This window comes from Notothenia coriiceps, unplaced genomic scaffold (assembly GCF_000735185.1).
Source record: "Notothenia coriiceps isolate Sejong01 unplaced genomic scaffold, NC01 NC01_scaffold00033003, whole genome shotgun sequence".
Taxonomy (NCBI): domain Eukaryota; kingdom Metazoa; phylum Chordata; class Actinopteri; order Perciformes; family Nototheniidae; genus Notothenia; species Notothenia coriiceps.
In genome coordinates, this window is record NW_011365704.1 from 46,742 (window position 1) to 57,901 (window position 11,160).

Consider the following 11,160-nt stretch of genomic DNA (forward strand, 5'->3'; position numbering starts at 1 on the left):
CGCTTATTTTCTAACCTGCGCCGGGGTAAAAAACGGGGGAGTCGCCCCGTTGCGTACAATCATGTGTTGATATCCGCACAGACAACAGGCACAGCTAATGGAAGCAGCCACTCAACCTCGCCCAGGCGAGGACTACGGATCTCGTGCAGCTTCGAACGTCAGCCAGACGGCGCTGTTCTGGGCGCGCCACACGACGTGGCTCTCCATCAGAGCAAGGATTCCCGCGAATGACCCAGAGGGGCCTCGCAGAGACGCAGCAGCCATGATTATGTGCGAAGACAGAGTACGAGACTCAGACCTGTGTCACGCGCACTGGCGCCTCAGTGGGATTTGGCTTTGGTGTTACGCGCACTAAGCAAAGCCCCATTTGAACCTTTAGACCAGGTTCCCCTTAAACTGTTATCAGCCAAAGTAGTATACTTTTGGCTCTATCAGCGAAAAGGGTGAGTGATTTGTCTGCTCTCTCTGTGGCTCCGTCATGCCTCCGGATCCAAGGAGATGGCAGTTCAGCTGTTTTACGCCCTAACCCGGCTTTTATGCCAGACCGTGGATCATCACAAGCTCTTTTAGAGTCATGAGTGATCACCTTGGATGGCTTCTTTCCCCCTCCTCACAGGTCGGAGGAAGAAGCCGCGTCTCATCTCCTCTGTCCTGTGCGCGCGCTGTCCTGCTAGTGGCGCGCACGGCTGCCTTGCGCCATTCTCAGCGCCTGTTTGTGCACTATAGAGAGCGCTCGATCGGGCAGCCTCTTTCTGCACAACGGCTGTCACACTGGCTGTGTGAAGCTGTGTCACAGGCATATGTCTCCTCATGGGGTGGATCCCCCGGAGAACATCAATGCGCACTCCACCAGAGGAATGTCCTCCTCCACGGCTTTGCACGGAGGAATGTCAGTGGAAGACATTTGCACTGCTGCATCTTGGTCTTCCCCCTGTTCATTTATTCAATTGTATTTAAGGGATTTCTCCCATTCCTCTCTGACACACCCTGTACGGAATGTCTTGTCAGAGTGAGTGACGTCAGGGATCCAGCCGCCTCTCTCCTGCCTCTCGGCACGCGGAGAGCGGCCCCGTTATCCCTCTTATAGGAGGGAGGTTCCTTTTTTTCCTCTGACACATTTTTGGTACGGAGTGTCTTGTCAGAGTGAGTGACGTCAGGGATCAAGCTGGGCGCTCTCCTGTCTGACACGCAGAGAGCTGCTGTTCCCCTTCTATGATCATGGCAAGGTGGGACCTTTGTCTCCACTTTCTCACAGCGGCTGGGTATGTATTGTTCCCAGCCTTCATCCCGTCAGGAAAGATAGGCATGTTTTGCTATGTTCCAGGGACGGTGATGCGCCATTACGCATGGCACAACAGGCATGGGGTGTTATTGAGCAGGTGTGTCTGTGCTTCTAGTGCCGGGCAGACCCAGTGGGGCGCAGACTACATCATGCTTCGCCCTTAACCCAATAGCGATAGCCTTAGAGGGAGAAGCCATATACGAAATAGAACTGTAGTTACCTACTGTAACTCCAGTTTCTATGAGTAAATGGCGCAGCCCTCTAAGCGCTGGGCCCCACTGGCTCTACGAATAGCTGAAGAAAAGTTATTTTGTATGGGAGCAGATTGCCGGGCCTCCTTCCTATTTATACCGGAAGGAGGCCCGAGGGCGGGGCCCACCTTGCGGCGTGGACTACAAGTGTTTCAGTGCTGCGCGGGTGCGCAGGGGGATTACCTAATAGAGATAGCCTTAGAGGGCGAAGCTATTTACTCATAGAAGCTGGGGTTACAGTAGGTAACCTCAGTTATATTATATTAGTAGGTTATGTGAGGTTGAGACTGCTGTGAAACCCAAAAAGGATGACAAACTTGATCTAAAGTGTGTAAGATATTCTCTTTTCAGCCTCTTTTTTCTAAAAATCTGATCTGAAAAGGTTGGAGGGACATGGTATAATTAAAGACAAATAATTGAATTGTTACAAAAGCAGATATATTCATAATAAGAGTGACATAGTTTGGTGTTACGAGTCTTGATTATTTTGTGGTGGAGTTATTTAACCTCAAAACGTAACCCATACTAACCTACAGTGATTTACTACAGCCTCATGTTGCAGGTTTTGTTGTTTTTGAGGAAATAAACCTATATTGTAGGGCTGCTCAATTAATCGTATTATAAATCGCAAATACGATTTTGGCTTACAACGATTATGAAAACAACATAATCGAAGTAAAACGATTATTTATTTATTTTAATTAACTTTTATTACAATTTTTTTTTTTTTTATATTGGTTTTTCAGTCTAATTATATTTATATAATCGTGATATCAATTATTGACCCAAATAATCGATATTATGATTTTTGCCATAATCGAGCAGCCCTAGTGTATTGTACAAGTTTAAGCCTGATTCCCAACTCTGTACCGCAAACATGAATCAGAAAAAGTATTCCGCAATGTTGCAAAAAATTGTTGCAGAATTACATATTAGAAGAAACTGAGTATAGTCAGACGTAATTTCTTTGAACATAGCAGAAGCAAACGATTAAGCAGGTGGTTAGAACTGACCTCGAGGATCTGGTTCTTCTGAGGCTCGTTGACTTTGCCAGCCAGGCAGCAGTGGGAGATTGCATTGTGGATGATTGGCTTATTGGACTTGGCACTGGGCTCCTTGAACAGTTTGGGACCTAGAGGAGAACAGCCAGTTAGACCACACATCTTCTGTGCAATACATAACAAGAGATTAAATAATCTGTCAGTCAGATTAGTACAACACATCTGAAGCGTCCAGGTCTGTGTCATGCAACAGTGACTTCACAAGTAAATACAATCTATTTGTGTTTTAACAATCACTGAAATGGATTAGTAATGTTTCTTAGGTTACTGATATGTGTGCACTCACCAGTATATTCAGCCATGGAAGTGATGGAGGACGCGGTGGAGCCGTTGTCCCAGTCTCTCTCTGCAGTTCGGCTGTTGTTACGGCTGCCTGGAAACGACTCCACAGAGTCACAGCTGGAAGACAGGAGGTGGAACAAACAGTACGACATTTGTATTTGTAAACATCAAATCTTATTCATGGACAAACAAGACAGAGTATTCTTAAGCACATGCAAGCAAAATGTGTGAGAGCCGTACCGCTGAGAGCCCGCCCCTCCAGAGTTGACGCTGTCGGCCTCGTTGGTGGCGGCGGAGGCCAGGGACAGGCTGGAGCCGGACTGGGCGCTGCTCAGGTTGTCGGCTATAGAAACAGAGAGGATTACTTTCAAACATCAAAATATAACTTCAGGAGCAAGTGCTACACACGGGAACTTAATAGCTGTTTGACTGAAAACATTGGATTTAAGAAGCATAAAACAAACACTTTTCTTCAAAACTTAATAGCTTTGTTTAATGACATTTTGATGATGTTAGCATTGGTCATCTTTATTTCACACAAACTGGCCAACTTCATTTGAAATGATAATCATGAAAAACATCCTGAACTGTACTCAGTATGACTCAATATTTGATATTTTAATCCCAGTATTTCATTTGAGGAAGTGCTAAAGACATTGTTTTCAGAGATGAACCTCAGTCATGTCAGCATCAACGTGGTATTAATAACCGACGGACATGTGGTAATGTGGTGCAGTCAAACTGGAAATGACTGGCAGGGACAGCTCAGCTGGAACAAACTAATGAACAGCACCGTGCTGAGACATGTAAAGAAGAATGTAACAGCTAAATGTCAGACCTATTATATAACATTCTTACGTGTGGAAGGGCACTTGGAGGGATTGTCTTGGAGGGATTCCTCTCTGAACACAGACTTGGGTCGGTGTTGGTGTTTCTGCTTGGGTTTGGGGGTTTTGGGGATTTTGGGCTTCACCAGGCCTTGTTCCTCCAAAACCTCCTGCTGCTTCCTCCGCAGATACTCCTGCTTTATCAGCTCCCGCCTCGTCTTCTCGTCTTCTTTACGCAGGCGGTCCTCCTCCGCCTTTTGTCTGGTTGTAAAACAAAGAAGCTTAATTATAGCTTCTTCTTTAAGGAGAGACATCTGGATGTGATGCTAAAGCTGGTGAAGTGAGTTACCTGGCTTCATCTCGTTTGATCTCTGATTCTGATTCGAGTTGTTGTTTACGGAGTTGAGCCTCCTTGGCTTTCTTCTGCTGCTTCAGCAGAAACGCTGCTCTCCTCTTGGCAAGCTCATCCTCCGCCTTCTCCTCATCCTACACAATACAAACATGGCATTTTGAGTTACTGAAGGATGACGAGGTGGCCCATCAGAAAACTAATGATCAAGAGTGCTGTAATATACAGCATGATTCAACAAGTAGCCCAGTGGAGGAAGACAATTAAAAATCATATATTTAAATAAATGTCCATATTCATGCAAAGGCATTAATTACCTTGAAGAAGAAGCCCATGCCGGACTTCTGCTCTCCATCCACCTCCGTCATGGAGACCACAGCAGCGTCCTGCTCCTCGGGGTCTTTCAGGTCCGACAGGTCCACCTCGATCAGGTGGGATCTGTTGCGCTGCCCCTCGTCTGACGGTATATTCTCCTTGCCTGACCCGTCTGAAGAGTGGTCGGGCCCCCTTAGGGTGCTGGACAGCAACTCTTCAAAGGAGACTTCTGGGGCAGCCACCGCCTTAAAGTCCACCCGGGTCGGCAGGCGGATGTTGGCCTCGTCGTGGAGGCGGAAGTTAACACTCCGGATGTGGCCGGAGCCCGGCCTGTCGATAGTCTCTGCTGCTGTGGGGGTTCTGGGGCTGTGGGGCTGCTCGGCCCTGGGGGACCGGCCCCCAGCTAACTGCCGTACGTGTGGTAATGTCTCTGACCCACTTTGGGTGGGGGTGAGGGTCCTGGAGGGCTGCCGGCTCTGCTCCTTAGCGATCTTCAGCTCTGATGGTTTGGACCTGGAGCCCCGGGCTGAGGTCAGCTTGGGGGGCTTCCTGGTGGGCGTGGTGCTGGAGGTGGAGAGGTGCTCCACGAACTGGAAGCCTGCCTTCCCCTTAGAGTCACTGTTTTTGTCTGTGGTGACAGGAGGAGTTGGAGCAGGGCCAGGCGAGGGGTGTGCATTCTGTTTCATCAACTTGTCCTGCTGCAGAGACAGCTGCATCATCTGCTGCTGGATGCTGCCGATGGCGTCGTTCAGCAGCTCGATGGAGCGGCTGCACTCATTCAGGTCCAACTCTTCCTCCAGATAGAAGCTGTCGCTGGTCGCTATCTTGTCTGCTTCCAAAGCTGCTGATGGGGGTGGTCCCGCCACCTCTTTGCCCCCCGTCAGGGCACCAACACACATATCATCTTTACTTGATACTGCCTTCTCCCGACCCAGCTCCTCTTTAGAGATGTCGGCTTTCAGCGGGTTGGGTAACGTGTCACTCTTGCCTCCGCCTTTCTTTACGATGTGCAGGAAGGCTGCCTTCCCCAGCTTCTGCCTCTGCCTCGCCGACAGCACTTCCATCTTCTTCTTCTGGTGCTCGATGGCACGCCGTTTCTCCTCCAGCTGCATACGGAGCTGGATGATTTCAGAAGAGAGCACATTAGAGCCGCTACCATCGCCTATACGGCCGCATCCTCCCAGTGGTGAGGAGGGGCTTTGGTCCCTTTTAAGCCTCCAGGAGGACGGCACGGGCCCACTGCACTCTGACCCATCGGGAGTGGTCCTCTGGGAGCTGGAGGCACTGGATCGAAGGTCGTGGTTGCTGCCGAAGCGCTGCTGCTGTGCTTTGCGCTCGGCGAAGGAGGTCATGCGCACGCTGCCGCTGGCCAAGCTGCTGGCCTGGGAGTGAGCGCTGAGGCAGGGGCTGGAGCGCCCGCTGCCCCCATTCATGTCTTTGTCCTCGTGCTCCTTCACATTCATGTCCTCTTGGAGTTTAGCCGACTCTTCTTCCTCGTCTTCGTCAAAGGCTTTGCTTGGCCTGTTGGGGTCTTTAGTGGTAACAGCTTCATCCAGATCCTCTTCCTCCTCGTCCAGGTCTTCCAGCTCCGCGTCCAGGACCTGGCTAGGTTTTGGTTCTTCAGAATCTGAGTGAAGGTAGAAGCCCCCCGCTGGCTCTCTGGGCGAGGGGTCCATGCTGCTGGTAACAACAGGGTGGGAATCTGCCGGAGCCTGTTGAGGCTCCTCCGACAGGTCTGTCTCCGGACCTGGAGGGGTGAAGGTTTGGTTAAGGTCGGAGGGAGCTTTCCTCCGAACGGCCGACGTAGATCCATCTCCTCGGCGCAGAGAGCCCCTACCTGAAGAATGCGGCCCCTCGCCACTCTCTTCCTCCTTGTTTAGGCATACAGACTTCTCTTTCGCTGGCTTGATCACAGAAGGCATCAGTGGTTCTAGGTAAAAGCTATCTGTTGGGGGTTTGGACTCAGCCGAAGGTTTGGGTCCCGCTGTGGCAGCTGCTTGCGTCCCTTCGACCTGTTTGGGAATGACGGGAGCTTCAGTCCTGGCAGCTGCCACCAGAGTGTCCTCCTCATCCTCAATGTTGACATTACCCAGAAGGCTGTGGCCGTTCACTCTGCGCATGGCAGTCTGTAGAGTCTGGTGTTTGGGTGTGACGTTGATGACGTTGGACGCCAGGCTGTCCTTGCTGATGGAGCGAGCCAGACTCACACTGTCTCCAGAGGCAACGTCTGCGTCACTGTCTGTGGCCGAGTGGAACATGTAGGGGCCCAGCGTGGACATGGGTCTGCGGGAGGAGAGCATAGGAGAAAGCTCACTTTATAGACAGATTACAACAGAGTAGCAACGATTAGCAAGATAATCTTCAACCATTTAGATCATTGATAAATTATAAGAGTAAGTTTTCATGCAAAATGACAGAAAATGCTGTTTTCAGCATTTCAGAGACTGAGATTTCATGTTTTTATATCATATCAAACTAAATATTTGTTGGTTTTGGGTTGATACAATTTGGAGACACCACCTTGGAAATTGGGATGGACATTTTTTTAAATTTCAGCAGCTTTGAAAATGTGTCATTTTCTCACCCCCACAGCAGTATAAGACTGCCATTTTGGTAAAACAACGTCCTCTTCCTTTGTTTCGGATCAAATCCCATCATGTTTTCTTTTTTTTTTACTATGGTATTTACCTCTGCCTTTTGTCGGGCCATGCAACCACAGAGGCTCGGGGTTGTGCTTCCATCTGAGTCAGGGAGTTGGAGCGGCTTCTGACACCTAATCAGACACAGAACAGGTTCATAAGCATAGAACAGCTGCTGGTCACCATCATATGATGAGTAGCAAGGCTGTATCTTTTGGTGGGTTAAAGAATGTTGTCCTTACCCGCCACATCTTCTCCTTGCTTCTGTTGCCTCTGTCGGAGGGGCAGGAGTGGGTGGGAAGGACTGAAGGTTGGACCCCCTTTACTAAAAGCCAAAAAAAAAAAAAAGTGTTCTAGCAGATCAACAAAATCACTTATTTCCTTCAAACACTATTGGGAGAGCAGATAATTAAAACGTTTACAGCATGACATTATTTCCACAAAAACAGACCAAAGCCAAATACTTTACCAGACATCAGAAAAGAGGAAAAATTCCTACGTGTGTGTTCAGTACCATTTAAGCTCTAACAATGCACACACAGACAAAGTCACAATGCAATAATGATCTGAACTTTGTGCAAATAATGATTGAATTAGTGAGGTGAGAAGAAGGTTTGAGGAATGAAGAGCAGACGCTGCTGTGTATCTACCTGTCCTTGCACTGTAACTGGTTAGGAGATAGGATCATGATGAGGTGGAACGAGAATGAAAGCAAGAGAAGACTTACAGGGGGTCAGAGTCTTCGGGGTGCAGGAAGTACCTGTTACAGACTTCAGGGCTGCTCTGGTTATCGGCCACACCAGGGCTAGCCAGGAAGCTGCGTTTGGTGGCGTTGGAGATAGGCACTGATGGGCGGGCACACTTGGGCTGAGCTATAGCTCGAGCTGAGGAAAGAAGAAAGAGAAGGGTGTTGATTCTGCTAAAACCTTTAGTGGCTGATGCTGGCTGACATTGGAAAAGCTCCATCGGAGATTTTGAAGGGGATTTATTACTAGTTGTGATCCAAAAATAATTAAATAAATTTAAAAAGTGGTTGGCATTTAAATGGGATAAGACATTTTGCTCAGAAATCTTGCTAATTTATTAAAATACCCCAAAATAAAGAAGTTATAGATACACATCCTTATACTTAGAATCAGCTGAACCATGATTATTTCAAAACTATTCATCTATACATGGATTTTCTCATACCATACTGCAGACTATGGCAAAAACGTGACATCCCATCTACTTGTAGCACATATATACCATGCCAAAAAGGCAAATTGCGCCAGAAGGTGACGAGTTTGCAGCTATGTGTACTGCTGCTTGAATTGAATGATGAGTAGCTAAGTTTAGTTTGTATCCGGAGTGCAGTAATGACACTGGGACGCTTACCATCTTTGAACTCTTGGAGATCTCTGGGCTGGACAAACTCGGGCTTGACGGTCTCAAACCACCAGAAGAGCTCAGCAATGAACACCATCACATTGTGCTACATAAAGAGCATAAGACATTAAATTATAAAGTGTAGAATAACATACAATTTCTTTCAAAAATAAAAATCTGTTAAGCATGAGAAAAACAACATGCAGATTGTGTTGCTGCCCGATATAATAAATGCAAATTTGTATTGAATGAATACACAGTCACTTGTTGTACCTTGAGCACAAGTGGCGAGTAGAGCATATCCTCCAACGTCAGATAGAAACTTTTATTCAGATACTCGTTGGCAAACTCTTTGAGTAGCCTGATGTTGTACAGGCTGTCAGCGATGGAGGGGACTTCCTTCAGGCAAATATCTGATCAGACAGCAGGGGGGAAGAGTCAGATTGGGATACAACTCCATGACCTGAGGGCTATAAATGTCACACTGACTGTACTGGGACAGTAAGCCATGTGCAAGGGCCAAAAATAGACTAACACATGGATATTAAATTCAATGTGTGAGCAAAGACAGCTCGATGCTCTTCACTGGAAAAGTATTTGAGGGCAAACTGATAATGAGTGAGTTAGAGCTATTGAATGTGGACATGTGAGTGTGTCAAAGTGCACGCGTGCGAGCACAGCCTACCCTCCAGCTTCATGAGGTCCGGGCAGTAGTAGTTGACCACAGTGAGCATTGCAGCTCCGTCACAAACATCCCTCATCAGGTCCTCCAGCAGAGGGAAGAAGGGCAGCTGTCGGCCTGAAGCGTGCTCCCGGCGGTACCGTACCTAACCAGCCGGCGAGGGGGAAGAGGTTTTATGAGAAGAAAAAAAACAGCAATAACAACAGACTTCATACAACAAGTGGACGTAGCCTTTGGGTCTGAAGCCAAATATGTAACAGCCTTAAACCTGAATTCATTACCTCGGTAAACATTAAGGGTTTATGATCTCCCTTGCTAGTGTCAAGTCTTTTTCAATACAGAAATATGTTAATTCTGTAAAGTTAACTAATGTTGCATTTAGTATGAAAGAAATGATAAAGCTGCCAGTGCTTTAAAGCATGGTTAAATGTTTATTGACACGCTGCAGTCACAGCGACTTGCCAATCAGGACAGAGCTTTAGCAATTCCTCCCCAGCTTTACCCTCATTTCCAAATATGGAAGTTTGTGGCTTAAAAAACCCAAGATGTCGAGATTTTACAACGGCAGTCCACTTCTTATATAAAATCTTTAAATAACAGAACTCCATGGTTCCACCAACACAACATAAAACATCCTAAATGCAATGACTAGTGTCACAAGTACAAATCTCTTTTTGTTGGGAGATTCACGTCTGAACTAGTCAGGGCATATATTGGCCTCGGATGTTTCAGCTTCAGTGAATGCTTAAGACTATTTAATGATCAAGGTTCTCCCCCGGAGATTCGAAACTAAATATTTGTGGTTGTCTGATCAACAACTGATCATCAGGAGGTTTAGTGTCATTTTAAGATGATGATGACAACATTTTGGACCATAAACAGCCAGTTTAGGGAGAACCCTCGAGACCTGGTTATTGGTGGGAGATGAAAGTGTTTGAGCGGTGATATGAACAACACAGAGGTGATGGTCAGCCTTCCTCAGGCCTTAGAGGGAAGTAGGCTAGCAGCAGTGCCCAGTTCAACCAGGCAATATGACCCAGACTGGGAGACAACCACTGTCCCACTAATGGAAAATCAGGGTGTAAAACGTACAGTTACTCATTCACCGTGGATGCATACTCTACACAGCTTCTAAGTATGGGCATTTTCAGTATTCATTTCAGGTTTCACAATTCATTGATGAAAATTAAAGTACAAATCAACTGAATACTCCAATGATAAAGGTCTACATAAGCCTGTGAACCCATTATAGAAACTCAACATGGAGCTCAAATAGAGACCTACATTAGATTTAGAGCAACATCAATATAGAGCACACAGGATGCCAAATCAGCTGTACTGACTGGTACTACTGTTTGCAAATTATTCTGTATGACTTATAAATATTATTCACGTTATACTGTGAACTTGTGAAACATTCATAAAGAAAATGAATCTAAGTTGTTCAGAAATTAAGATTGAATTAGCTTTGATGTCTGTCCTGTTTTAAATAAATGTGCAAGATACTGGTACCAAAGCACGAAGAAGTGGAAAAGACTTAAATAGATCATATTGCAATATAAAAAAGGTACCGTATATAGACGCAATATTAGATTATTGCAGAGATAGGGTTATCTAACAGTGTGTCAGCCTATGAACTCCACCAAAGATATTTCGTAAAAAAAATGTTCAACACAAACTGATTCAACCCAAGGAGACTATTTGATGACATTGCACAATTTAAAAACATCTACAATACAAAAACCCATCGAAATAGCTACAAATATTTTCATCTTAATAACTTGTCCAGCATTTACTCTGATACATTTACAGCGCATCGGGATGCCTTCCTACAAGTTATACAAAACAATACAGAGCTAGAGCTGAAACTACCAACCACGCTTAAGAACTCTAGAACAAAATAAGCTCTACAGAAAAAAAAGAGACTTCTCCTGACTAAGAGGGAGCACTGTACCGCTTCGGAGAGCTGCTCTGAGTCCAGCATGCAATGGGCCAGCTTGTGCATGACATCAAGCTGACATACACAGAAGAGAGCAGATATACTGTCAGAGGAAAGCGTGTGCAGAGAGAACAGAGTGTGAGAGCAGAAGAGAAAGAGTGCAGG

At 46.5% G+C, this 11,160-nt stretch overlaps 1 protein-coding gene across 3 annotated transcripts in view; it reads right to left on the bottom strand.

The window, feature by feature from the left end:
* The window catches only part of camsap1b (calmodulin regulated spectrin-associated protein 1b), a 17,201-nt gene that overhangs the window by 3,708 nt on the left and 2,333 nt on the right, over positions 1 to 11,160 (bottom strand). Inside the window, exons 5-16 of one of the 3 annotated variants that reach the window (XM_010789547.1) lie at positions 9,060 to 9,201; positions 8,648 to 8,787; positions 8,384 to 8,480; positions 7,767 to 7,890; positions 7,249 to 7,331; positions 7,056 to 7,140; positions 4,370 to 6,650; positions 4,053 to 4,189; positions 3,735 to 3,964; positions 3,117 to 3,219; positions 2,881 to 2,993; positions 2,547 to 2,665 (exon numbers count right to left, since the gene is read on the bottom strand). In XM_010789547.1, the coding sequence (XP_010787849.1) occupies positions 2,547 to 2,665; positions 2,881 to 2,993; positions 3,117 to 3,219; positions 3,735 to 3,964; positions 4,053 to 4,189; positions 4,370 to 6,650; positions 7,056 to 7,140; positions 7,249 to 7,331; positions 7,767 to 7,890; positions 8,384 to 8,480; positions 8,648 to 8,787; positions 9,060 to 9,201 (3,654 nt within the window). The other 2 variants (XM_010789546.1, XM_010789548.1) reach the window with 2 other exon arrangements.